At 43.2% G+C, this 27,976-nt stretch overlaps 2 protein-coding genes across 3 annotated transcripts; one reads left to right on the top strand and one right to left on the bottom strand.

Annotated features, from left to right (window-relative positions):
• Positions 1–7,462: 7,462 nt before the first annotated feature.
• Positions 7,463–17,146, top strand: LOC114158790 (creatine kinase B-type). The gene is made up of 8 exons (XM_028040655.1): positions 7,463–7,634; positions 9,768–9,981; positions 11,380–11,534; positions 11,670–11,802; positions 14,302–14,473; positions 15,476–15,599; positions 15,678–15,867; positions 16,739–17,146. Exons 2-8 carry the CDS (start codon positions 9,789–9,791, stop codon positions 16,915–16,917), a joined length of 1,146 nt encoding a protein of 381 aa, XP_027896456.1. The 5' UTR covers positions 7,463–7,634; positions 9,768–9,788; the 3' UTR covers positions 16,918–17,146.
• Positions 17,147–19,054: 1,908 nt separating this feature from the next.
• On the bottom strand, positions 19,055–26,928 carry LOC114158768 (MAP/microtubule affinity-regulating kinase 3-like). Of its 2 annotated transcripts, XM_028040606.1 has the most exons (18): positions 26,376–26,928; positions 23,875–24,063; positions 23,744–23,797; positions 23,602–23,650; positions 23,418–23,483; positions 23,266–23,336; positions 22,479–22,535; positions 22,180–22,314; positions 21,998–22,099; positions 21,796–21,915; positions 21,583–21,679; positions 21,405–21,517; positions 21,218–21,332; positions 21,000–21,148; positions 20,841–20,929; positions 20,497–20,769; positions 19,855–19,899; positions 19,055–19,782 (listed from the first exon to the last, which is right to left on the bottom strand). In XM_028040606.1, exons 1-18 carry the CDS (start codon positions 26,424–26,426, stop codon positions 19,413–19,415), a joined length of 2,145 nt encoding a protein of 714 aa, XP_027896407.1. In that variant the 5' UTR covers positions 26,427–26,928; the 3' UTR covers positions 19,055–19,412. The 2 variants fall into 2 exon arrangements, with proteins under 2 accessions (XP_027896407.1, XP_027896408.1); XM_028040607.1 differs by lacking the exon at positions 19,855–19,899.
• Between the last annotated feature and the right edge of the window lie 1,048 nt (positions 26,929–27,976).

Below are 27,976 nucleotides of genomic sequence, written 5' to 3'. Positions count from 1 at the left end.
GAGAGTGTGTGTGTATTGAAAATCAATCGTTGTGTTAGTTCCCAAACCGTACTGGTATCAATACGTTTGGCTGCATGGAAACCAGTCTGAACCACCAAACACTAAGGTCAGAGGTCAGGGTGTGAGAGCGGTTAATTTTATGCATCGATGACCTCATCTCCGCCAGCTGGTTGTCATGGAGATGAGACTCATAAGTGCGGCCTGAGCGCACCAGGAGGCGTAGCTGAAGGACGGAGTGTGAAGGGCAGAGAAGAGGGAGAGGCTGAAGGTGTTCTGATCGGCTGATCAGTAATCTGCCGATCAGTGTGTGTGTGTGTGTGTGTGTGTGTGTGTGTGTGTGGATTATCTCATTAGCTGTGTTAATGTCGACAGCCGCTGCAGCCTCGTGAACCTGAGGAAGTGTTTCTCCATCGGTTCTCCAGGCTGAAGGAAGGAAAGTTGATGCTGCAGTCGATTCGACCCAAACATTACAATCAGCTCACATGTCTAAGTATTTATATTTTTTTTATGATAAAATTACAGTTAATTTAATTTAATTTAAAAATGTTATTTGACTGAATTACATTTTATTTCCTTCTTTTCCACTTATTGTTCTGATCCCAGTTTGGCAACTTCACTTATTTGAAATACGGCAGATTATGACTTGTGATCAAAGCAAAGTAATAATATTTTAGTTATATAAACAGCTAACGGAGCATGAAACGTTTAAATAAGTTTACTGATTGTCTGCATCTGGTGGATCCGTCCCACTTCTACAGAAGTTGCTGAAAAAAAGACCAGAACTTCTCATTTGTTGTCTGGTTCACAGCTAAGCTACGTTAGCACGCGGTTTGAAGCTGCAGCAGGAAAAACACGTGAAAAGGGAAACATGTATTCAACTTTCCATAAATATCAGGTTCTGCTGAGGGTTCGGTCTGAAACAAAGCAACACGATGCTTCTGCCTGATTGGTCCCAACGTTGAGCGATCAATCAATCAACGATCATCATCAGAAGGTTTTATGATTTCTTAGCCTGGACTTTTTTCTCTTTGAGCTTTTTGTTGGCAGGATGTCATAAGGCTGTTATAAGACATTGCAGAATGGAAACGTTCTGCCTGCTTATTCCAAGTTATATAAAACTAAAGTACATTATCACTACTGAATAAATAGATTTAAATACAGATTCACAAGGCTGAGAAAAGCTTTGTTTAGGTTAGAAAGGAGGTTGTAAATTGTAAAACTTTGTAATTTAATATTTTACATTGACAATGTTAAAAGTCTGATCCACATGCAGGTTTTACTCTACATTATTATTATTATTATTAACAATGATAATAACAATAACAGTAGTAATGTGAAGGGACTGAACTCGCTTCCTGCTCTCAGGTTTTTTTTGGTTTAGCAAATGAATCGTTGGGTCGTTATTAACAAAACAAATTCAGCCAAATTATCAAATGTGGCCCAAGGAAAAATAAACAGATAAAATGTTGGGTCAGCTCTGATTAAACTACATTATGACTTTAAAACATCAGATGTCTGGTTGTGTAATTTTGCACCATCTTGCTGAGATTATCTGTCTTTATGTTGATCCGCTGTAATAACTGTGACGTAACTCTGCAGATTAAACATCCTTGGTTCGTCTCTGAACAGAAATAAAACGTTTCCTCATGGTGAACAGCTCAGTGATCAGGAGTCTTGGTGGTTTCCCTCCTTCCTTCCACCTTGTTGCTGAACAAAGCGGTCATGGTCGCTGACCACCGGTTGCCTGGTAACCAGGCTCTGAGGGTCGACGCTCAGATGGACGAGGCGACAGCGAACGCTGCATCTGCTGACAGCTGCTGTTCAAAAGCTGCCAGCAGGCTTTGTTCACACGCATAAAAACTTTACTCAGCATGCAGGACCACGACTGGCGCGGCCGCACCGGCTGAATGAGGCCATGACGTCATCAGCGCCGAGCGCAGCGGACAGGAAACGCCTCCATGTTCAGACAGCTTTCCTTCTGGCACGTCCTCAGCGATATTAACCCGAGAAGAATCGGTGGAGTTTGGGCCCATATCCGACCCAAAAGAACTTGAACTAGTAGTTCACACACCGCAGAAAAACTGATGAAAAATATCAAAGTTTTGGTGGAAATTAAACCTTCCTGATGGAAGCTGAAGCCACTTCCTGTTTGGCAGCAAAGAACTGAAAAACACTTCCTCCAGTGTTTTGAAGAAGTCATTTCTAATTATTATCTGTTATATGATTTAGAAGATGTCATCCTACTGAGATGTTTTTGTTTAACAAAGATCCTTCCTGTGCAGTTTGGATTCAATCAGATCATAAATGTTTGATTTAAAACCAAACATACGAAACGGCGACGCGTAGAAATTCACCACAAACACAATCCAGAGTACGACGAAATATCAACCTATGAGTTAAAGTTAATGGCAGGCGCTGTAGAAGGAATTAGGCCACCAAACATCTGAATAGAAATCCTTTGGTGCATAGTCAAAGTTTGAGCATTGGCCACGTTCCTTTAGCGTACACAAAAAAAATCTGAATTTTGATAACTTTACATCCCCAATGTCTATCAGCAAAAGCACCAATTTTCAAGTCAATCAAAAACAAACGGAAAAATGTGACTAAGATTTTAAGTCTAATCCAAAATGGCCGACTTCCTGGTTGTTGTAGTGCATCAGTGCAGGAGATTTTTCTGCAGTTCTTGAAAAGTACTACAGATTTACCAAATTTCCTACCTATTTGATAAATTAAGTGTTTTTTAACAGATATTTCTGATTTTGAAAAATCTTTAATGAGTTTTTGTACCTGTTAAAGCCTAAAATAATCCAGTTAGATTGACTGAAGTATAATGGAAACAGTTCAGATGCTGAATGTTATCAATAGTAATAAAATTCAGATTAAACTGGTTTCTGTGTTTTTTCTTTTAATGCTCCGGCTGAGAGAATAAGACGGACCGGCCCTTTAAGGCTCCCTGCCATGTTCTCCTCAGCTTTGTGTTCACTGTCTCACCTGTTTGTTGACATCCAAGCCAATGAGAGCAGGCGGAGGCTGACAGAGGCTGTGATTGGCTGCTGCTGGCGGTAGGGTGAGCTCACGGAGGCGGCGGCGCGGTCAGGTGACCACGGCGTGAAAAGAGCGTCTCTCTGAGCTCCATCATGAATAAATGACATCAGAGGCGGAGGGGGGGTGTGCAGCCGTCTGCATGCTGATGGAGCGTGGGGGAGGGGCGGGGAGGACGGAGACAGGTGGGGGAGGGGCGAGGATCTGGTTTATATTCAGCTCTCAGCGCCGGCGGCTGCTGCTGGATGGAAACAGGAAGATACCGGCGGATTTCCTGAACGTGCATTTGGTGAGATTAGACAGATACTTTCCTTAAAGCTGATCTGTCTCCATCTGTTCTGAGAAACCTCCTGGCCCCCCGCTGTGCCTGGCGTCATGGCGACCATGCTGTGACCGGGCGTCATGGCGACCACGCCCGTCTACCTGCCAAAGGTCTAGTTATAAAATCTACATTATCGATTTGTTGAGCCTGGATGGAGAGAAACTGATTGAACAGAGGAAGAAATGCGTCTAAAACACATCAAGCAGAGGCGAACTAAGCTCAAACGAGGCCCTGGGCAGCACTGGTTTGTGGGCTCCATAAAATAATTTTTGTTTTAAATGTCAGGAATAAAGTCTTAATATTTCCAGAAAAAAGTGGCAAAATTATGAGAAAAATTCATTTTTATAAGAAAAAACTTTGGTAGTAATTAAGAGCTAAGCTCAGTCCGTCTGATTCTTTCTCCTGAATAAACTCAAGTCGTTTAAATCCTTTCGACTGATATTTACTTTATAAAACCAATAAACTATAATTTCACAAGTTGCTCAGAATCACTTGCTTTAATTATTTTTTCATGAGTTTATATTTTATGTTTGTATTTTAACTAATCTGTTCTCAAATGAAGACGACTTTATTCTCCTATTATTACAACCTTCCTGTTGTACAACTTTATTAAGTAAATCTGAAATATTGCAAATATGGCTTAATGAAGCTAACTGCTACAAAAGAGTTGTTAGCTCTTCAAAATAAAGCTCATGCACTCTAAAATAAAAAGCTCATGTTTTCATAAATTATTTCCACGTGTTTTTGTAAATAAAAGTTTTGCTTTTTCATGGTTCATTGTGCAAAAATCACAGAACAGACATTTCATTATACGCACTAATAAATTATTAATCGTTTTAGAGTTTATGTGTTATGCACGCAGGTCTGATCCAGTCAGGAACCACTCGACCCGAAGCAGATTTACTCTCACTAACAAAGACTTCACTGTTTCATTCATCTGTGACCTCATTTCATATGCAAATCAGGAGGCCAGGTGGGCGTGGCCTAATCTAGGTTGAAGTTCACACCGTCTGCAGGGTTTATCTGGCATAATCTCCTTCAGAACAACAAAAACCCAAACACCCAGAACCAAGAGGACTCTCAGGTGTAAACGGTGAAACGATGTGAAAGCGGTTTGATCAAACCTGGGAACAGTCCAAGTCCGAAGCTCTCGACCTGGGAAGCAGCAGAAACAAGTTTCCTCCCAAAGCTTGAATGGAAAGTGTTGAGCTTAAAGGATTCTTTCTTCTGCTGACGACCAAACATCACGAGACGAACATGAGCCGCCGAAGGCAGGCTGAGGAAGAGGAGCAGTGACATCATCAGGGGTAGACACGATGAAGAAAACCAGTCAGAGTCGCTGAAGGTCAGAGCTGGAGGTCCAGTCAGTTCTGGAGGTCCAGTCGATTCTGGAGGTCCAGATTACTGAAAGTAAACAACAAAAGATCCATCCATCCATCTTTTCGTCCATCCATCATCCATCCGTTGGTTAATCTAGCTTAGTTCAATGTTTTGGGTTATAATAAATGTTTCCAGTTTCTGTCGTCATGGAGACCAATGTCGGACTTTATTAACGGCTCTAAACAGGATTGTTTCAGCCAATCATGCGTCCCGTTTAATGAACAGCATTCACAGTTCTTCTGCTTTATTTGAACATTCACTGAAACCCTGAATAAGTTCAGCATAGAAGCAGCGTTTTGATGACCAGCCGCTTCTCTTCATGTGTCTTAATCTGTTTCTCTGCTTCAAAACGCAAAGCAAGCAGGAGGAGTCAAACAGCAGCCGGCGCTGCGAGAAAATCCGTTCTGGCTGCTTTAATCCAGCAGCAGGCAGATTATATAATCTGCAGCCTTGAGCAGGAAGCATCCAGGCTGACCGGGGAACGGGTAAAAGGAGCCGCCGTCCAACGGCGTCTGCAAAGAGATGAGAGGATGAACCATCAGCAGGGAACCAACAGCAGATCCAGAAGGGGAACCTTAAAGTCCAGCAGATAGAAAACCTTCTTCACAGAGAAGGAGGTCACAGAATCCCCAAACAGATTCTGGCGTACAACGATCCCGTCCACCGGTGGGCCTGCGCCTTACCAGAGGAACAAACATTCAAAACATAAACACTTATTGGAATAAAATCAATAAGTTGATTTAGTTTTAGAAACAATTTAACTTCAAATAAAGATAAATCAGAGTTTCATCTGCATAACGATGAATATAGATGTTGTATTATATTTGTTTGTCTCAGTCATTAGCGTGTTTTCCTCTCAGAAAGCTGGTTTGGGGTTTGGACCTTTCTGTGACTGATAAGCTTGGCGCTGCGGCTAGCTTCCTTTGCATGAAAACCTGCGTGGTTTTATCGTCGGCCTCTAGATTAGGTGTGCTGTGGTGGCGCAGCGGGTTAGCACGCCCCACGTTTGGAGGCCTTAGACCCGCGGATGTCGCGGGTTCCGGTCCCGACGACCTCTGCCGCATGTCCTCCTTCAAAAAAATGGCGCCGGCTCAGCTGGCTGCCTGCAGACACAGCTCCTGTCGTGTGCTGTAACTGCAAAATAATTTCCCTGCTGGGATGAATAAAGTAAAAATTATTATTATTATCTTTTGTATGTGCAGGAATGCCAGTTGTCTGTTTTTATATTTTTATTCCCAGTAGATTCAAACATGGAGGAATTCTGACTCAAACGGGTTCACAGGGTTCACTCAGTGCTCTGGATGCTAACAATCTGATATTGAACGCTGCTGTGGGATACACCATGTCCTGAGCTCGCTCTCGCTCTCACACACACACACACACACAGCATCCTACTGCGGATGAATAATTCAGAGCTGCAGGAGAAAGTGCTCAGTCACCACAGAAATCCCGTCCACCTCTGAGGACGGTTTGTCATCCTGCTGCAGAGCCTTCAGTCGATAAATCCATTTTTGTGACACATTAAAACAGCATTAATGATGCTTTTTATTAAATCTGTTTCTGCATTTCATGTAGAGTAAAGCCTGACATGAATATTTTATGTCTTTAGTTTCTGCATAACATCATTTCAAGCGTTAGCAGCTGCCCTAAAAAAAACCTAATGTATTTCTAACCAATAAATGTTTCATGATTCTGAGGAGGTTAACAGGTTAACATGTTAACCTGTTAACAGGTTAACATGTTTACAAGTTTGGAGAACAAACTTCTAGTTTTATAACCACAAACCAGAAACGCTGAACTGCTCTGAATAACGCTCCTGTTTACATTTAACAATAAAAGTTTTCCTTCTTCATGGTTAGCTTCAAAGAACAAAGATTTTTCTTCTTCACTGTTGGTTTTGTTTTAAAATATGTTGGTATTTAAATGACATTTGTTCTGGTGCATTTAAGTGAACACCACCAACTAAAACAGAGCAGCGCTAACGCTGGAGCACAAATCAGAAACATTAGCTCTGCTAACACTAAAGCATTATGGCATTTCATTATGGCATTTAGCAGAAGCTAATGCTAAGGTGCCATATTAAAATGGTGGAAGCTAATGCTAAAATTGATATTGGAAGCTATTGCTAATGCGCTAAATTCAGTCATGTTGACACTCACTACATATGTTTCTCAAACATGTGATTTTTGCCTGTTAGTTTGATTAGCCCTCCAGGTTGTTTGTTTATGTAAAGTTGTGTTATTCTGTGTATTTCATTCGTTTGCTTGTGTTGTCGCCATTTACAGTTTTTGGACGAGAAAAGAGAACACGAGGACAGGAAATGAAACTGCTGCTTCAAAATAAAAGCATGAATATAAACATCTATAATATTCTTTACAACCAATGTCCAAAACTTTGTTCAACTGAACGTTTACAAACCAGCCAAGCAAATTAGCGCTTTAGAGTTTATCTGGAAAAGCTAATTTAGGGGATGCTAAGTGAGCTAAGTGCTAAAAGCTAGCTCTGCTAGCTATTAGTGGATCAGCTGAATTGTAGCCACCACTGTGTATTTGTTATCCTGTTGGGGGTTTATTCAGGTTCTGTTGGAGTCGCAGAGTTTGCTTACACATCAGGCCGGCCCACAGCTGCTTTATCTGAGCCAACATCTCCATCCTCCCTGACCGGCTCAGAGGCACTGCGGCAGGAATCTGACTCCAGACCGCAGACACAGGGGGCGGGACGAAGGCTGGTCACGTGGTCCGCAGCAGCGCGCGGACCAATGGAATGAATGGACCGTAAATAGGAGCCAATGGGAGGCGCGGGGCGCGTATAAAAGGCGAGCGCCGCTTTAATCCGCAGCAGCAGCGGCAGCAGGAGATCCGGAGCGCTTCTCACCTCAGACTGAACACAGGTAGGGGCCGCTTCATTCTGCGGGGCCTCGGCAGGGTGATGCGGGAGCCACGCAGCCAGGCGGGCTGTGCACCTGCTGATGCGCTTTGTTAACAGCAGCGGAGCCGCAAAGCGCCGCTGCGGGTCAGCTCCGACCTTGCGGTCCGTCCTGCGCTCAGGTGTTGCGCAGCAGCGGGATGCGCGCGCCGCTCTGCAGGATCCACCTGCAGGCCGGACCAGAACCATCAGAACCACCTTAAATCCGCCCGTTTTAATCTGCGCAAACAAAGGAGCGGCCAACAGCGCATGCTCAGATCCAGGGAATTTATCGCCCTTTGGAACGATTTCGTTCCTCTGATTCCTTCAGGGAACGTTCGGCTCTAAAGCTCGGAACCGGTCCTGGTTCCGGTGGTGCTGAAGGCGACCGGGGCGTCGCGCGAGCGGTGCCGCAGCCGCGTGCAGCAGGCCCGCCGCTGCTGCGTCACTGCGCGGCCTCCCGCACATTTAATCCCTTTGTGTCTCCCCCCCCCCTCCCGCGCCGCGCCCCGCCATGTCAGGGTCCAGATTACACCCCGAACCTCCGCGAACCAGAATCAGCTGATTCAGAACCAAAAACAGAAAACCTGCGGTTCCGATTCTACCCTGAAGGTCAAGAAGAAGAATCAGCTGATGATGATGATGATGATGATGATGCGCTGCTGCATGACTGAGCACCTTCTCTGCTGATTTGTAATATTTTGATGTTTTTTTTAAATTCCTGCTAATTTCTCCCGGCTGAGTTAATCTGGATTTAAAGAGTCAGAAACAAAAAAATAAATAAAAGTACATTTTAAAAAACCTTCTGCGCTTCAGAGCTGATCAACAGATTTCTGATTTAAAACCAATCTCTGCTGCTTCGATCTCCACTGGATCAATAATATCCGGTTGGACCAGAAATTCATCAGATTTAGTGTTTAAAGCTCATCAAAATTCAGAAACCTGACGATAAGGAGGGAAAACCTTTTATTTTGAAAGGCCAGCTTGAGGTTGATGAGGAAAATGAGAATTTATTGGTTTTGTTTTGATTTGTTGAAATATTTACTTCCATTAGTAATGTGTACATTACTTTAACAAGAAAATGCAAAGTTATATATTTAACATTTTATTTTGAAGGAGTTTTCAAAGATTTATTTTGGGGGAAAAAAAACACAACAAAAACAAAACAATGTTTAACTTTTGAAATGTTTACGTTTTTATCTCAGAATCAAAAGGTTTCTGTCTGAAAAAATAAAATGTCTGGACCAAATTAAATATTCTACATAAATTAAATTTGATGAATTAATAATGTTGAATATACTTTAGCAAGAAAATACAAAACTAAATATTTAGACACTTATTTTGAAGGGCCTTTTAAAGGTTTATTTTGAAAAAACAATATTGAACAAAAGAAATTTTGAGGTTTTTATTTAGAATCAAAAGTTTATGTGTTAAAAACAACAAAATATTCTGCATAGATTAAATTTGATCCGGTTTGGTCCATAAATAATCTAGAAATTAAGATTTTATTTCACTTGGAATTTTATTATTTTTTAGGATAATTTATTGGCTCATTTATTTCTGTTTAGTGTGGAATACATTTGCAATTTTTCTTACTTTACAAAATTCACTATTTTAACATTTTATTTTGAAGAGTTAAAGGTTTATTTTTAGAAAAAAAGAAACAACCAAAACTAAATTAATTCAAGGAAATATTTATTTTTTAAAAATCAAGAATAGAATCAAATGTTTGTGTCTAAAAATCAATTAAATTTGGACCTAAATAAAAAAATATTCCATATAAATAACGTGAAAATTGATTTTATTTTAATTTTATTTAACTTGAGATTTTATTTTTAGGATAATTTTGTTTTTAAAACCCTTAAAAATAAATATCTAAATATTACATTTTGTCATTTCTTTCAGAAGCAGTTTCGATATTAAACAATCGATTATTTAGAGTAGCTTATTGATTTTGTTTGTTTTTAAAATCAATATTTAACTTATGAAATGCTGAAGTTTTTACCTAGAAAAGAATCAAAAGTTTGGACCAAATGAAATATTCAGTTTTGTGATTTGATTGATTATTTACCGTTCCAGGTTCTTCTCTGATGGGTTTTGTGATTATTTGTGGGTCCAGGTCGGCAGCCCAGACGTCATCATGCCTTTCGGAAACACTCACAACAAGTTTAAGATGAACTACTCTGCGGAGCAGGAGTTCCCCGACCTCAGCCAGCACAACAACCACATGGCCAAGGTTCTGACGCTGGACATGTACGCCCAGCTGCGCGACAAGGAGACGCCCAGCGGCTTCACCCTGGACGACCTCATCCAGACCGGCGTCGACAACCCAGGTCGGTCTCACCTGGAGCCACACGATTGGTTCCTGCTCCAGTCAACCTGGAAACACGTCACAGAGGCGGCTCCACGGGGAGCTGCAGGGGGCCGATGAGAATCCTGAGAGGAAAAACAAAAACCGACGTTAATGGGCTCCAGGCGTGAGCTGGGTCTGAGTTACACACAGAAAGAGAGTAACCGAAAAACTCCTGCAGGTAATGGAGAACTAAATCCAGAAACACATCAGGAAAAAAATTAACTAAACCTGAAAGATCTTCAGGTAAAAACCTATTAAAGATAATCTGTTTGTAGACATGATAAAGTAGAACTAAATCTAGAAAACCTGAAGTTAAAAAAATTGATTTGGGAAACATTCAGGAAATATGAACTAAACCTGGAGACCACCATGGAAGGTAAACATAAGATAAACATAAAAACTCTGAAGGTAATGTAGAACTAAACCTAGAAAACCTTCAAATAAACTAAACTGAACCTAGAAAACCTACAGGTAGACATTAACTACACCTAGATAATATGCAGGTATAAAATAAATGTAGAAAACATTTAGATAATATAGAAATAACGTTACAAACCCCGCAGATAAAAAAAAACCAACTAAATATAGAAGCCATCAGGAAGACATGAAATAAACATAGAAAACCTTCAGAAAAAAGAAAACCCTGCAGGTAATCTATTTATTTATAAATCTGAATTAAGATCAGATTTCTCTGATGGAGTCCTGGGGAAAAATAAATCTAGACAAAATTACAGTTAAAAACTTGTTTTTAGCTGTACTGTAACCAGAACATAAAGTTTCCCTGTGGGGTCTTTGGCCCCGCTGGGCCCCCCCTGGCCCCCCCACTGCTCCACCTGTATGCAGATGAATGGATGATTCTGGATGGTTGGTCTTAAAATGTAAACATCATTCTGATGAACAGACACACCTGAGACGAAGCTCAAACACCTGAACGCTCCACCGGGTCAGAACCTCATCAGAGCCCAGATCCTGTTAATCAGATCAGAAATCCTCACGCTGCATTTAGAGGCTGTTGGAATTTTAACATTTGTTTTCCTGATTATGAAGCTTTAGGACAAACTACCAGCCAACATGGCTGAATGTTTTAAGGATGTTTTATTTGTGAAGCAACAAAGCGGTGATATCAGCAGGTATGGGATTGGAGGAGCGTCACACTGTTTATCCATCCTGCAGTTCTGCTGCTGTTCATTAATTCCTTCTAATTGGATTGACTTGATAGCTCGAGTTATTTCTGCTCGTTAATTCCCCGGGGAGCCGCTGCTTCCTGTCTGATCTGCTGATCTTCTTCACATCCAGAATCATCACGTTCAGCTGCAGAAAATCAAAACGAGCGAAGCTCACAGGTTTCCGTTTTCTGTCCCTCGGCGCCGCCCTGCAGGTCACCCCTTCATCATGACGGTGGGCTGCGTGGCCGGAGACGAGGAGACGTACGACGTGTTCAAGGACCTGATGGACCCCGTGATCGAGGACCGCCACGGAGGATACAAACCGTCAGACAAACACAAGACGGACCTGAACGCAGAAAACCTGGAGGTGAACTGAGTAAACTAAACCAGAACCAGTGAACTAATCTCGTTCAGAACCAACCTGGGTCTGGTTGTGTTCGCTGTCCGTGGTGCTGAATCGGTACTACCTGATGTTGGACTCACTCTGCCTTTCTGTCTTCAGGGCGGAGACGATCTGGACCCAAACTACGTGTTGAGCTCTCGGGTTCGGACCGGGAGGAGCATCCGTGGTTTCTGCCTGCCGCCGCACTGCAGCCGCGGCGAGCGCCGCGCCATCGAGCAGCTCTCCATCGAAGGTACAGCAGCAGCTCTGGTCTGTTTCCGGATGCTAACTAACTCTGGGCTTCTGCCTGTAAACCTGCACAGTCAGAAATTAACGGCAATAATTTCAGTTATTTAGCCTGTCATAAGAAAACATTTTCAGTCATATTTTCACCATGTTATTAATTTATAAATGTCACAGTTTTGCTAACTAAATATTTAACTAGCAAGCTAAACATTTAGCTTCAAATTAAACATTTGTCAGACATGCTCAATGTCTAGTTTAAGCTATTTTTTTAAGCTCAGAGAAAAATATTTAGCTAATATGCAAATTTACTTGAAGACGACCAGAAGTGGACTACCAAAGTAAAAGCTGGTTCTTCCAAACTTCTAAGATCCCGTTTCTAAATCGTTTCAATCATCTCTTCATCAGAGTTTATTTTCCTCTTTTCTTGAACATTTCAACTAAAACCAAACATTGAGCCGTTTTAAAGGCAATCCAGACATTTAGCGATCAATCTGCACAGGGTCAGCTTTTATTTTGATAGTCCACTTCTACTGATTGGCAAGTGAATTGAAAATTAAATGTATAGCTAGTTAAATATTTAGTTTAGAGTTAAATTATTAGCGTGCTCACTAAATATTTATCTAGCTAAACAGAGTTCTCATGAAACATTTAGCTAGCCAAGTCTTTAGCTGGCTAACTAGGTAAATAATGTTTAGTTAGCTAGCTAATCTGTATTTAGTTAGCTACCTAAGTAAATATTTAGATTGAAACTTTTGACATTTATAAATGAATGCATCCCACAGTGAACATTACTGAATAATTAATCCCTAACGAGTTTTCTGATAAAAGCGGCAGCCTGCAGTTAAAATGGCTGCTTTTACTCACAGGATTCAGTTTCCGGCCCCGTGATTCATCCAGCCGCGGCAGTTTGACTAATTATCACTTAAATAAAAATCAGGTGTGAGGTAAAGCTCAGGTTTCAGGTGTTTGGAGAAAGTGAGGCAGGTTAGTCACCAGATCAGAGCCGTATTGTTATGTAACGGAACCGAACCGGATGTGAAGGAGCATCGTACCGTTAGCATCACATCATGCTGCGTTCAGGGACAACCCGAGCATGCAGGGATTCTCTGAATCATTCCGGGTTTATTTCGCGCTGTCTGATAAGGATAAGTCTTTATTTATAGACTACCCATCATGCCTCAGTGAGCGGGTTGGCCAACAGACCAAACCGTTACGTAACCGTGAGCAGAGCGTCAGAGAAACTCCTAATGAGCTCAGCCGATTTATATTCAAGCTGAACAAAAATACAAGAGGACACTCTGCTGCCCCCTGCTGGTAGAAACCAGGACTATTTCTGTTAAGATAAACATCTGACGGCAGCTGATCTGTTGAATCAATAATAATAAAAAATTAGCTCCTTATGAAGAATCAAAATCTGTTTATAATTTTAGTTTATATTCCTGATTCATCACAAGATCAAGTCGGATTAAATGTGGTTGAATTTGATAATCCACATGACCACATCCTGAAAAGTGTTCAGGCATAATGGAGGCTTCACTGCCCGATAGAAGCCATCTTATGAGTGGCAGCATTTCCTGGGAAACCAATAAACGTACGTTTGGAAACTTTAACAGAAACAAGCATGAAAAATACACAAGAGTTATTAATTTTTTGATAGTTTAAGCATTCAGTAGACCAGCAGTATTCGTAGAGATTAGAAACCACTGTGAATATGGAGCTAAATTGCAGTAAAAAAAACAAAAAAAACTTTGTTTAAAAAAACAAGCAAATTTGAAACAGAAAAACAAAACTTAACTGACAAAACGCATTGATTCTGAGAAATGTTTTGAACCTTTTTTTTAATTTAATGTCCTTTTGTTTAAGTTTTTCCTAAATAAATTTTATTTCCCTAATTTAGTTCCATACATTAAAGTTTACACACACACAAAAAACAAGTGAAACCGCAATTTTTAAGTTTCAATCTTTTTTACAAACCTTTCAGCCCTAATTTAGCTCCATATGATTAAGTTTGCAAAAAAGAACTTAAAGAAAACATAGTTGACCCTGAAAATCATTTTTAGTTACATTTTTTTACAAACTTTGTGTCCCTAATTTAGCTCCATATAATAAGGTTTGCTGAAAAAAACCCATTGAACCTGAAAAGTAATTTTGAACTTTTTTTCAATTTTATTTCTTTAACAGTCCTTATCGCCCTAATTCAGCTCCATACACTAATAAACCCATAAAAACCATAGAAGGACATTTCTAGAGACGCTGACTGTGCAAATGTATTAATAGAAACATATTAATAGAAAGGTTAGTGGAAGGAAAACTGTTCTGCATTTCATTTGGAAATAATAATTTCAGAGTCTAGAGAACCAAAATCCACATTATTTGATGTTTCTTTAAAATACAAAATGGCAGCAGCATTGACATGCGACCCAAACACTCAACCGTCTGACCACAGCCACTCGGTGCACCATACCTCCGACCCGTCGGTTCTGACCCGGTTTCTCTCTGCCTGCAGCTCTGGACTCTTTGGAAGGAGACCTGAAGGGGAAATACTACGCCCTGAAGAACATGACTGATGAGGAGCAACAGCAGCTGATCGATGACCACTTCCTGTTTGACAAGCCCGTTTCTCCTCTGCTGCTGGCGTCTGGGATGGCGCGCGACTGGCCCGACGCACGCGGCATCTGGTCAGTACGTTCCCAACACACTCAGCTATTAGCACGTTAGCTCAGCTATTAGCACACTTCCACTAATGTGCTAAGTGCTGAAGTAATTTTTTGATTAGTGTTTTGCTAACTCTGAAAACATTTAGGTAACTTAGCTTCCCCTGAATTTTATTGGATAAAATGTAAAGCCCCAACTTACTTGGCTGCAGCTTTTAGCACACTTCCGCTTATGTGCTAATAGGTATGCAAATATTTTGTGTAGTGGTTCAGCGATTTTGCTGACTTTTAAATTGTTAAGCGCACTTTGCTTTCCTAATGTTTTCTGGATAAATTCTAAAGGCACACTTCCACAGTCTGCTAGCAGAGCTGATTTTTCATTTAGCGCTTTAGTATTTTTGATGACTTTGAAAACAGTTAGCGCACCTAGCGCTAACTGGATAAATTCTAATGTGCTAACTTACTTGGCTGCAGTAATGATGTGACAGAATGGACATTAGAAATAATTACACCTCTCCCTTTTTCTTACTTTATTTAAAGACTGCTGACTATAATCATAAGCTGCACTTCTCCTTGAACTGAGATGCATTAATCTGCAGTTACGGCAGTTCGCCACTAGTTGGCACATGGAGCTCAGTGAGCACTCCTGACTCAGCGAGCCAACAGCAACTTAGCGCAGTAACGGCTGGTCAGCGAGGCGCTCACTGTTGCTCTTGTTTGTTAACAGCGTTCATCGAATAAAAGAACCTGTGAAAACCACACTGACTAATCATTAAGTGTGCAACAATGAGCACATTTCTGCTATTAGCATAGTTTATTTTTTAGCTTAGTTTATTCTATTGCTTTTATATTGCTACATAAAAGCAATAGATAACCAACTACTATTTAGTGTACTTTCACTAAATAGTAGTTTAGTGGAAGTACTGCAGCTTTCCGGCTCCCACCTTCCTAATGCTGCCCTGGGTAACTGCCAATATGGCCGCCACTCCATCTAGATCTGACCCAAACGTCATCCATCACCTGCAGGCACAACGACAACAAGACCTTCCTGGTGTGGGTGAACGAGGAGGATCACCTGCGTGTCATCAGCATGCAGAAGGGGGGCAACATGCGCGAGGTGTTCACACGCTTCTGCACCGGGCTCACCAAAGTAAGCTCCGCCCCCTAACCCTACCTGAACCTTTTACCTGTGCCGCCTCGTCTCACCTGTTTGCTCCATCTCCTCCAGATCGAAGACTTGTTTAAGAACCGAGGACACGAGTTCATGTGGAACGAGCACCTGGGCTACGTCCTCACCTGCCCGTCCAACCTGGGGACGGGGCTGAGGGCTGGCGTTCACGTCAAGCTGCCAAATGTCAGCAAGCACGAGAAGTTCGGAGAAATCCTGAAGAGGCTGCGGCTGCAGAAGCGAGGAACAGGTACGCCGCCTCCGGCTTGACTTGAGCTTCATGAATTAACATGGAAAACAGACTCAGGCTGACGACTTCTGCAGCATTTGTACTCTGTGAAGGTAGACTATAGGGGGCGGTGTAGAGCGCCATTAGCAAACACAGGGTATCATTTGTAAAGTTGTTATTTAGCCTGTTGAGATAAAAATGGTGGTTCTTTTTTTCAGTTCTATTTTCACCAGGATATTCATTCATTTATTTCAACATGAAGCTAAATATGTAGTTAGCTTGGAAACAAAATATTTAGTTCAGTTCTAATTATTTTTGGTAACAAGCTAAATATAGTTAGCGAGTATAGTTGAGGCTAAATATTTAGCTTGCTAACTAAATATTTAGTTTGCAATGTCAATATTTTGTGTGATAACCATTTAGTTTGAGGGTAAATATTTTGTCAAGCTAAATATAATTATTGAGCTAACTATTTAGCTTCAGGCTAAATAGATTTAGGTTGCTAGTGAATTATTTGGTCTCAAACTAATTATTTAGCTGCCTTGCTAAATTTAGTTAATAAGATACATTTTTAGCTTGATTAGTGGAAGTGTGCCCACCACTGCGGCCAAGTCAATTATCAGCTTAGGATTTATCCAGAAATTATATTTAGCAGAAGATAAGAACGCTAAACGTTTTCCAAGTTAGCTAAAGTGCTAAGTGAAAAATTTGCGCCGCTAGTAGTTTAGTGGAAGTACTTCAGCAATTAAATAAGTGCTTGAGAATTCATCTGGAAAATTCATTTAGGAAGAAGAGCTGTAAACTTTTTCAAAGTTAACTAAAGTGCTAAGCTATTAGCTCCGTTATTAGCATGTTAATTGTGCGTACCACTGACTTCCTGTCTGCGTCTCAGGCGGCGTTGACACCGCAGCGGTGGGCGGAGTCTTCGACATCTCCAACGCGGACCGCCTGGGCTTCTCGGAGGTGGAGCTGGTCCAGATGGTGGTGGACGGCGTCAACCTGCTGGTCAACATGGAGAAGCGCCTGGAGGCCGGCGAGGCCATCAACGACTTGATGCCAGAACAGAAGTGAACTGTCTCACTGTAACCCGACACCGCCGTCCTCCCTCCTCTTCCTCACTGGCCCCGCTCACCCCCGTCCTCCTCCTCTTCCTCACTGTCCGTCCTGACGCTGCGGGACGCGTAGAGCCGCTCGGTTAGACTGCAGTCTTCCAACATGTGAAGGATTTTCTATTTCCTTATCTGCACCTGTTGGATCCATCTAACATCTGAAATATCTAATAAAGTCTCTGTGGCCCAGACTCAGCGCCTGTCTTCATTTACAAACACGGATTTAATTAAATTTACGCTTGTTTCTGCATAGAACACTGTGGACTTTGACTAGGCCGTTGCAACACCTTGGTTTTGGCTTCAAGACCTGTTTTTGGTCTGCAAGATGCGGAACATTTTTCAACAGAAAAACCCGTAATTGATTTTTTTTATGCAATCATAAATGTGGCCTAATCATCACTTGAAATGAGTTAAAACCATAAGTTTACATACACCTTATTTTCACCGTCTGAAGTTTAATCAAACCATATTACTGTTGTTTCAGGTCAAATAAACAAAATATTTCTATTTGCTAAATAATTAGAAATAATTGGGTTTAGATACAGAACACTAAAGACAGACAGGAAGTTAGAGGAATGAACTACTGAGGCTTGTGAAAGAAAACACAACCAAATACTGGGATTTATGTAAACTTATGATCCTCTCTGATTTTTTCTCATTACAGTATTGAAGTTTTTAGCAAATAGAAATAATTTATTTTGGCCTGAAATGAGAGAAGTTTGATGCAATTCAACATCAACCAGAGAAGAAAAGATGTATGTAAACATCTGGTTTCAGTTGGACAGATTAGCCTCCAACACGTTTAGCATCAACATTTAAAACCTGCATGAAAATTATGAGCGAAATAAAGAACAAGAAGTAAAAGCAGATATTTCCACTCTGGTTTCTCTGCTGCCACCTGGTGGTCAACCAGCGTCACTGCAGCAATTACAACCATTTAAAGCAGGGGTCTCAAACTCAATTTACCCGGGGGCCGCTGGAGGTAGAGTCTGGGTGAGGCTGGGCCGCATTCACACACACGGTCTCCTCAGCCGAACCTTTCTGATTGCCTATTACCATATTTGGCTGTAACAGCCGTAATTGTGTAGTGTCTCTTTAAGATACTCTAGTATTGCTAATGATGTCAGAAGTATGCACCACGGCTTCTCTGTAGAGAGCGTGGGAGAAAAATGCTAGATGGACATATTAGCTCCCTAACTTTTTAGTAATGTTACGGGTTGTTTGGACGCTGCTCAATTTTCATGTCTGATAATATAGCAGCCGTTCAACCGGGCTTTGTAAGATTGGTGAAGAGCGTTTTTATTAAAGGACAACACTGTGGCATTCCCAGTACCAGTGTGGTTGTGAGTTTTTGACCGTCCTGACGAATCTGCCGTCCCTTAAACACAACCCAAGCCTTACAGCGCCTAACCTTAATTATGTTACACTGATCAGCAACTTCCGGGTCTAGACTGGATGCTGAAGCACGTGAAGCAGGAGTGGCCGCGGAAATTGCGCCGCATGTAGATAATGACAAATAGAAAATGCAAATAGGCCCGGCCGATGTCCCGCCCCCGAGAGCAATATACTCCACCGTGATTGGTAAGTTCGTTCGTTCTGCACACAACACTGAAAAGTGCCAATTATATCAAACTCGCGGGTCGCACTAACATTAAACTTTCATATTAAGACGGGGGCCACAAACTATCGTCCTACAGGCCGCAGTTGGCCCACGGGCCGCAAGTTTGAGACCCCTGCGTTAGGGGGTTAACTAACCCGTTCAATGTTATTCAACTGACTGTAGTTACATTATAATCAATAAACTCAAGTAAACTTTATCAACATTTTACTTGAAGTAATTTGAATAAAAACATTTTATCCTCTTACCTCCACTTTGATATTTAACTATTTTTGCCTTATTCCAACCTGCTTTCACTAATAAAATTATCTTATTTTAAATCGCCTTTTATTGTAATTTTATATCTTAAATCAACAAAAAAGTTGAAAATATTTCACACTTTAGTGGAAACTTGCAGCTGAAACTGAAACGAAACGCGGCCTGGAGGTCTGGTGAACTGAAGACAGCTTCCCTCTGGTCACCATGACGACAGGACGCGGTGAAGCGTTCAACGTGTTTAATGAGACACAGGTGAGCCTGAGCTGCAGTCGGATCAGCTGACTGCTCACATGTACAAAATCAACAAGGTGAGAAACTATTTACATTCACAAAAACACAGAGACTCTGAAGAGGAAACGCTAACAGCCGGACTCAGAGTCCCAGAATGCTTTGCAGCAAAGTCAGCTTGTCCCCGCCTACAGCGTCGAGCCGGAACCAATCAGCAGACAGCTCAGAGTCATCCTGCTGAGAAAAACAGGAAGACGGCAGTTGGGTCACTTCCTTCTGTTCATCACTTCCTGTGCTTGTCTGTCCACCTGAACCACTTCCTGTTTCCTCCTATCCCAGTCCTCCCAGTCCCTCTATAGTTTGAGCTCGTTGGCGATTTTGGAGGCGATGTTCTTGAAAGCGATGGACGTTCCTGAAATGCGTTTGAAGCGGACGCCGTTGAGCGAGAGGCGGGGCAGCTTGCAGACCTCCATCTCCCATTGGACGAGGCTGTCGGCGTGCCCGTCACCGTGGACGCAGAGCAGCAGGAAGGCCTCGCGCTGCTCGTAGTCGCAGTTGTTGGCGTCCAGGACCTTCCTGATCTCGCGCATCATGTCCGCTGGCTCCATGGACGACGTGGTCTTCATGCTCCAGGTGAACCTCAGCGAGCGCGGCTTGGCATCCTTGGAGTGCGGCGCAGAGGGGGACGCCGGCTCCTCCCCCTGGTCGGACGTCATGGCGCGGCTGGAGGGAGGAGAAGAAGATGTTAACGTTCTCCAGACGCTGCGCTCTGATTGGCCGTCTCGCTCTACGCACCTGGACCCCTCCGGTCTGCCGTTCCTCTCCGCCTCTGACGGCGCTCTGCCAGCCGAAAGGAGGAGAAGAAGAAGCAGAGCGTAAATCACAGGAAAAACCTGCAGAACAGCTAACAGCAACAGGAAATGATGCATCCTGACTTCCTGTCTGGTTAGGGGCCGGACCAGCAGCAGGTCCAAAGCTCGGTGCCAAAAATAAAAAACGGTTGGCTATTTATGAAGCTACTGCACTGGAAAGTATTCACACCTGATCCTGGAATAATCAGTTCAAGACATTTTACATAAAATGTTGATAAATGTTTTAATATCAACCTGATGATTTCATTATTTTTATGAATGTATAAATATTTATTTCTTAAACTGAGTTATTTAGTATTATTTATTTTGATGATAAAATAATTTTCTTTCAACAGACGGGAACAAAAAGCTGAACTTCCTGAAATAAAATCCTTCTGCTGCTGTGTTGCATCATGGGATTCGTAGTTTTATCCGAGTCTTTCAGTCGGATCAGAAAGAAACAGTCAGCAAAGGAAGGAAGAAAATGTAAAGAGGGAAACGAGGAAGGAAGTATTTAGCTTTAGAGGTAAATAATTACTGAAGCAGTATTGTGTAGTTCAGTGGAAGGACGATGTTCGGTGCGTACCTCCTGGTGAGCTTGGAGGTGAGTTTGGAGAACAGGTTGGACGATGCGCGGCTGCGGGCCTGGGCCAGCGGCGTGGCGTCGTGGGACAGGCTGGGCGAGGCGGGCGGGCCGTTGTAGGTGGCGGTGCGGCGCTCCCTCAGCTGGCCGCCGTGGAAGGTGCTGCGGCTCGCTGTGCCGCGGGGGAAACGCAGCCGGTCGGGGGGCGTGGCCCCGCTGCTCACGCTGTGGGTGGAGGCCCCGCCCACCGAGCGCTTAGCAGGCGAGCCGGAGGAGCTGGGGGAGAGGCGGCGGAGGTTAAAGGTCGGCGTGCGAGCCTGGGTGTGACCAGCGGGGGGCGGCGTTACCTGTTCTCCTTGCCGTTGTGGACGGCGGAGGCGGACGACTTGTCGGTGGCGCTGCAGACGTACGTGTTCCTCCTCGTCATGCTGGACGCCTGAAACACAGAGCCGCACCAATTGGATGCTGGAACCGAGGCTCCGCCCCCCCAAACCAAAAACACTCACAGCAGTTGTAGCTGGCGCTTTCCGGCGATCTGGGATGTCCCCTACGTTGGGGTTGTTGGCGTTGCCTAGCAACGGGCTGCCCGCCTCCCCGGCACCCGGCTTCCTGTTAGCGTCCGGCTTTGGCTCCGCCTCCGCCTTCCTGGCAGCAGCTGAGGAGGAGAGGGGGGCTTAGAGGCTGACGGAAGAACCGGATCCGATCCCGGTTCTGGTTCTGGTACCTTGGTCGCTGAACCTCCTCTGTTTGGAGGAGGAGCGCTGACTCAGCAGGTGGGCAGGGGAATGGCTGCTGGACGAATGAGGCTTCAGCAGGGAGGAGGCTCCGCCCGCATCCATCTGAACATACACAAGGGTCACTTCCTGTTGGGCAGGGCGGGTCTACCTTTTGTTACCGTGGCAACTGCTCACCTCTGCGGCCTTGCGTCCCAGCAGCAGGTAGGTGGCTGTGATGTCATCGTACTTCATCTTGGAGAGCGAATCGTTGATCTTCTCTCTGGAGTAACCCATCTGGACCATGAGGTCTGAGGACGACACGCCAGTCAGGGAGTGTGTGTGTGTGTGTGTGTGTGTGTGTGTCCATGCATACCGATTCTGTTCTGGTCCCTGATGTCCAGCTCTGGCTCCACGTACGGCAGCAGCTCGTCTTCGTCGCCACCGTTGATCCAGCGATCCTTCATGATTTGCTGAAACAGAGGAAAGACGATTCGGACCCAACGGTTCTGAGGCGGGTGGAGCTCTGGGGAAGTGCTTTCTGATTGGTTAATGGGCTCTGATTGGCCGTGTGTGATGACCTCCTGACCTCCAGCGTTCCTCTCTTGCCCGGGTTCAGAACCAGGAAGCGCTTCAGCAGGTTCTCGCAGTCCGTCGACATGTAGAATGGGATCCGGTACTTCCCCCGCAGAACTCGCTCTCTCAACTCCTGCAGACACAAACGCACCGGTCCAAACGGTTCCGGGGTCCAGGAACACCCGGAGGCGGTTCCGGACCGGACGGAGACCCACCTTCAGGTTCTGTCCGTCAAACGGCAGCGACCCGCTGACCAGCGTGTAGAGGATCACACCCAGACTCCAGACGTCCACCTCCGGCCCGTCGTACTTCTTACCCTGAACGCAGCAGCAGGAACAGGCTGACCCAGGTTCTGATGGGACCAGAACCCGGGCCGGGCCTGGGGAAGGTCCGTTACCTGGAAGAGTTCTGGCGCCGCGTACGGAGGCGAACCGCAGAACGTGTCCAACTTTCCGCCCAGAGTGAACTCGTTGCTGAAGCCGAAGTCGGCGATCTTTATGTTCATATCGGCGTCCAGGAGGAGATTCTCCGCCTGCAGGAGGAAGAGGAGGAGGGTGAAGAGGAGGAGGAAGAAAAGTAAAAAATGAGGAGGAAAAGGAGGAGAAAAGGATTAGGAGGAAGAGGATGAGGAGGAGGAGACCTAAAACGGCACTGCTGTCCGTGGTGCATTCAAGGCGGCTGGGAAAACGGAGTTACCTTAAGGTCTCGGTGAACGATGTGCTTCTGATGGCAGTACTGAACTGCAGAGACGATCTGAGAGAGAAACGTTCAGGTTTAATCATAATTTAATAATCACTGGTTTATGTAGAGTTTAAGGATTTTACACGTTTCATTATTAAATATTTAAAACAGGGTTTTCCCACAGTGACATACAAGCATTTTCAAGATATGTTTTCAGAAAACAAACAATTCAGTATTATATATTATTTATTCCTGTTATTAATATCTTGTAACTGTACATTGTGCAGCGGGTCAAGGTAAAGTAACACTAACCTGGCTGCTCCAAAAAAGTTACACAAGAATCTCTAAAAAATGTCTGTTAAGTTTTCTGGTTTTTATACAAATAGAAATATTTATGGTGATTCTAACGAACCTAAAACACAAAAGTTTGATTTAAATTCGAGGAAACGTCTTTTTATTACCTTTACATTTCTGGTTCCAACTGTAAATAACTTTTCCAAATTCAGGGTTTTAATCAAATTTATTGAAACCTGTGCAGCATTTTTAAGGACTTTACAGAAATCCAACAGTTTCCAAACCTTGAAAACAACTCAATGAAATTCAAGCATTTCAAGGATTTCAAGCACCTGAACCTGAATAATAATAAAGAAGAATATTATTTCACAGCAGATATCCCTGCAGCCCTCTGCTGCTGCCTGGCTCAGAGGCTCTGCGGCAGGCTGACCTGCTAAAACCACCTGCTCTACTTCTGTGTTATGGGATGTCTGCGTTACCATGGCAACGGGGGGTTTGGGAGCGTTACCTGTCTAAATTTAGCTCTGGCCTCCTTCTCCTTCATCCTCCCATGAGCTACGAGGTAGTCGAACACTTCACCTGCACACACACACACACACACAGATCAGAGGTGGATCCAGGTGTTTTTCTTTAATCCAGGTGAGTCTGCAGGTGACAGACCTCCGCTGGCGTACTCCATCACCAGGTAGAGCGTCTTCTCCGTCTCTATCACCTCAAACAGCTTCACTGCAGACAGGTAGGACAGGTGGGGCGCTTTAAAATGGTACCAGAGGCCCAGATGAAGCCCAGCAGAACCAGAACCTGTTGGACCGGGTGGATCCAGGCGGATCCAGGTGGCACTCACCGATGTTGGGGTGGTTCAGGTTCTTCATGATGCGAACCTCTCTGAGCAGCTGAGACAGAAACACAGCAGGATGTTAAACACACCCAGACCCGGTTCTGGCTCTGTTAAACATGCCTGGACTCGGTTCTGATGCTAGTCTCACCTTCTGCAGGCTGGTTGGGTTCAGCTGGGTCTTGTCGATGATCTTGATGGCCACCTGAAAGGTAAAGGTACGGGTCAGAACTGGTGTCGGTTCTGGAGCGTGTCCCAGAACCGCGTCCGGCCCAGTCTCACCTCCCGGCCCGTCGGGATGTGCCGGGCCAGCTTCACTTTGGCGAAGTTCCCCTTCCCGATGGTCTTCAGCAGCCGGTAGTTTCCCACGTGCGGCGCGTCGTCCGCGGTGACGGCGGCGGCGTTCTTACAGCGGGCGGAGCGGACGGGGCGGGGCAGCGCCTCACCGCGCCCGTCTTCCCCCGGTGCATGCTGGGAAACAAGGAAGCAAAACAACATGGGTCAACCTGAACCCAAACCGTTTGGACCGTTCTGTCAGACTGGAACTTCATCCGGGTTGATGTGAATCTACAGAGCAGCAGAAGGACCAGGAGAACAAGAGGAGGGAAGAGTCAGAGCACAAGAGCGACGCTTCAAGACGTCCAGATCGCATGACGTCACCTCGGAGGGCGGTACCGGAGGGACGGGTTTAATCTGAGGAAGGGTTGAAACCATTCATCCAATTATTAAAATTCATCAAGACAAAATTTATGGTTTGAAGCCTCGTTAAATTATGGTTGACTGAGTAAAACATGTTAACTCCAGCTAACCATTAATCGATTACTAAATCAGTTGATGACGATTTCAATAATTAATCATGACTAATGTGATTAATCTCCCTGTTCTGACCCGTCCTGCATGCTGATGCTTAGAGGAGGAATAATGATAAAGAGGGAGAAGAAAATAAATCTGTTTCTTTTTGAAGGTTTCTTTTACATTTATGGTAAATTAAAGAGTTTAAGACGCAAATTATAGAAATGTGAGGCAGAGATTCTCTAAAGAGACAAATCCGGTTTGAAACTCTCACCTTGAAACTTTGTTTGTTTCATGGAGGTAAAAATAAATCGGTTTGGCAAATAAACAATAATTGATTCTCATTTATGATTTAGAAACGGCAGCCATGGATTATTTTAACTAGAAAAACCAGCATGGTAACATCAGAGGCCTCAAAAACGGTCTTATTAAAAACAGATTTATGTCTGAATCATAATATAAAAACCAATATAAACATTAAAACTTGTTATGTCATCAGACAGAGGAATAACTTCTTTAATGTTTTTGTTTTAGGTTAAGATACCTGAAATTAATAAATAAATATTCATTTGTCTTTACTGTAGATTTTATACTTATTGGAAATTATTATAGTCTGATAATCCTGAATAAAAAAATTGTTTAAAATAAAAATCCAGAACATAATCTATTTGCCTTTGTGTAAAACAGAGAAGCAACATTTCCTTCTACAAAAACAACATAACTGTGATTATTACAGTAAAAGCTGCGCAACACTTTGAATCATAACTAGTCATAACATCAGAGAAATTTAGCAATCACAGAACTTCTTTATGAAAATATCTGATAAAAATCACAAAGCAAAAACAGTAATGAAGAAAATGTTGGCTAATCATATTTAAAATCATCACTAAAGTATTTCTACATAATATCTCAAAGACATGTTCTTACTATGGAGCAACTGTGATTGTTTTTCCAGTAAATATAACTGTTCAGATTATTAGACTGGTTGAGAGTAAAAATGATAATGATCAGTATTTAGCCTGCAGTCTGCTGCCGAACAGAAAAATGATGCTGTTCCTTTAAGACTCCAGTGTTTGTCACAACAATAAAGTCAACCAACTACCAGCGGTTCCCACATCACAATATTTATTTGTTTTTGTGCAACTTCAAAAGATTCCTGGAAAAGTTCCTTTGTTTTATTTGATACAGATTGTTTCTTTATGGGTCTGTGGTCACCATTATTTAACAAACATCCAAGTTTATCCAGAGGAACTGAAACTCTTAACCTTCTTATCCAACATCAGTGTCTGACCTCACATATGCTCTGCTTGTGGAAACCATCAGAAGAGCTGATGTCATCGGTTTTACTCCAGTTGACGACTCAATACTTTCTGCTAGCAGCCTGGTGAGATTTTAAATTATTCAACAGCAGCCAATGCAGGAGCACCATTTATTTTCCATGGTGCTGATTGGCTGAACCCACAGAGCAGAAAATGTTAGCTACCAAAAATGTTCTAAACTGTATGTATTAATGAGTTTTAAGAATATTTGATGTTTTAACTATTAGAATAGATAGCTCTATGTGTCTCAGACAAGTCAAATGTATCTTATTGTGTCCTTTCAGCCAGCTGACTGGCAGTGCACAGCAACAGTTTCTATGGAAACTCATAGAAATAAAAACACTTTGAGCTACTAGAAGAATGCGAGGAAAGTTTTGACAACCTTGGTAAAGCTAGAACAGGCTGGAATAAAAACAGATTTCTACCAGAACCCTCTGGATCAGATTCTTAGTCCCTGGCAGATTTTGGAGCGATAGATCTGGGAGTTGTGATCAAATGGATCCGGACCGAACCTCCAGGTTCCGGTTAGGACCCTCAGGACTCCCACTGGGTTTGGAAATGTTTCAGAAAACACCGGAAACGCTCCTAATAGCCGTTTCCTCCCTGATGCTCGGAGATCAGATGATTCAGCTGAAGAGAAAAAAGTTTAGATGCGTTTCGGTTCTGACCCACCTGTTCGGTGTCCCGCTCGTTGACGGTGGGCAGAGGGGTCCTGGTGGACATGATACCCAGGTCAGTGTAACGGAGGTCCGGTCATGAAGCCGCCGCCGCTCCGCTCCGCTCCGGAACACCTGTCTCAAACTTAGCGGGTCAGAAAGTGACGTGCTGCTCCGGCTTCGGTTCGGTTCTATCTCAACGAACTCCCTCGCGGCATCACCCGTCTCTGCCCTGGGTTACTTGTCCCGGCTCGGCTCGGATCCTTTTCCGGAAGTTTATAACTGTCATGGATCCAAACGGAACCGGAGCAACAGTTCCTCTTTAACGCCGAAGTTAGCCGGGGAGTTAGCAGCCAGAAACCTCCCGATGCTGGGACTTTATTTCGGGGAGAGAGGAGGTCCGGCTCGAGCCGCCGGCCTCTAGCTCCGGTCCGCTTGGTGAGACAGTCCTGGTTCGGTCGGTTCGGCTGAAATTTGGTTCTGTCGGATTCTCCTCATACTCTCAGCTAGGAGTCAGCTAGCCTGAGCCAAGATGGTGGACTAACCCAACCCTACGCGCTGACGGCAAGTGACGTCAGACGCTACGTGTAATATGATTGGTTGAGGAGGTCCAGCAGCAGCGTTTGTTGTTACTAGGGTGACTAGAAAAAACGTCGGGATGACGTTGAAGCCCACCGACAGGGGCGCAACCAGGGAGGAGTAAAAGGGGAAATGGAAATGTATATTTATAAAGTACAACTGAGTATCAGGGTCAAAACAGGAAGATATTATGAGAATGCAGTCAAAATAATACAAGAATAAAGTTAATATTATGACAATAAAGTCCTAATATTCACAGAACAAAGATGTAAAATTACAAGAAATTAAGTTGGTTTAATGAGAGCAAAGCCTAAATAGAAAATTATCAAGAAAGAAAAACAGGCAGTCTGGAAACTAGAAACTAAAAAACTTTGGGAACTTTGGTTTAAACTATTCATTTAAGCACACACACTACTTACTGAAGTAATTATGAATAAAAGGTGTCAGATATGTCCTTAAATATAAACAGGAAAAAGCGCCATTTAAAGGACAACTGACTGAAGATGATTTAATAAAGCAGTTAAAAAGAAAACTGCACTTTTCTTAGTCAAATGAGTCAAGAAAAACATCTAAGAAAAAACAACAAAGTATTTTACATTTAAGTTCCTTAAAGTCTAATTTTCCCTCTGATTCTTCTTCTTGGACGGTCCTTCAAAATAAAACCAGATTCCTGAACAGTTCTGTCTCCAACCAGCAGAGGGCGACAGTCATCCATTCAGTTTCTGCTTTACTTGCAGTCTTTCTGCTTTTAATCTGAACTAGACACATTAAACAAAGGCTAGCACAAATATTTGAAGAAAAAGTACATGTTGTCTGTTAGAAACATGCATTATGTAGCCAGCTTTACACATGAATAATACATATGAATATATATTTTCACTACTTGAATTTGATCAACTTGTTGGTTTTTACATAAATCTTATTGCGTTTTCTTCACTCTAGTACAGATTTCAGTATCTGGGAGAAGTCTTTGAACTTTTAAACATTAAATATTTCTGACCAAAGCTGAATTATTCCTTCCAAGGAAAATCAGATTTG

This window comes from Xiphophorus couchianus, chromosome 15 (genome assembly GCF_001444195.1).
Source record: "Xiphophorus couchianus chromosome 15, X_couchianus-1.0, whole genome shotgun sequence".
Classification (NCBI taxonomy): Eukaryota; Metazoa; Chordata; class Actinopteri; order Cyprinodontiformes; family Poeciliidae; genus Xiphophorus; species Xiphophorus couchianus.
Note: the sequence above shows the minus strand (reverse complement) of the source record. Positions and strands in the feature narration are given on the sequence as shown.

What these genes read in the sequence shown, in the direction of transcription:
- LOC114158790 (XM_028040655.1), top strand. Translation starts at nt 9,789, where the DNA reads ATGCCTTTCGGAAACACTCACAACAAGTTTAAGATGAACTACTCTGCG. An exon ending in CGAGCAGCTCTCCATCGAAG is followed by an intron (nt 11,803 to 14,301) that starts GTACAGCAGCAG and finishes CTCTGCCTGCAG; the next exon opens with CTCTGGACTCTTTGGAAGGA. An exon ending in TCTGCACCGGGCTCACCAAA is followed by an intron (nt 15,600 to 15,677) that starts GTAAGCTCCGCC and finishes CATCTCCTCCAG; the next exon opens with ATCGAAGACTTGTTTAAGAA.
- LOC114158768 (XM_028040606.1), bottom strand. Translation starts at nt 26,426, where the DNA reads ATGTCCACCAGGACCCCTCTGCCCACCGTCAACGAGCGGGACACCGAA. An exon ending in ACCCAACCAGCCTGCAGAAG is followed by an intron (nt 23,651 to 23,743) that starts GTGAGACTAGCA and finishes TTTCTGTCTCAG; the next exon opens with CTGCTCAGAGAGGTTCGCAT. An exon ending in TCGTTCACCGAGACCTTAAG is followed by an intron (nt 22,315 to 22,478) that starts GTAACTCCGTTT and finishes TTCCTCCTGCAG; the next exon opens with GCGGAGAATCTCCTCCTGGA.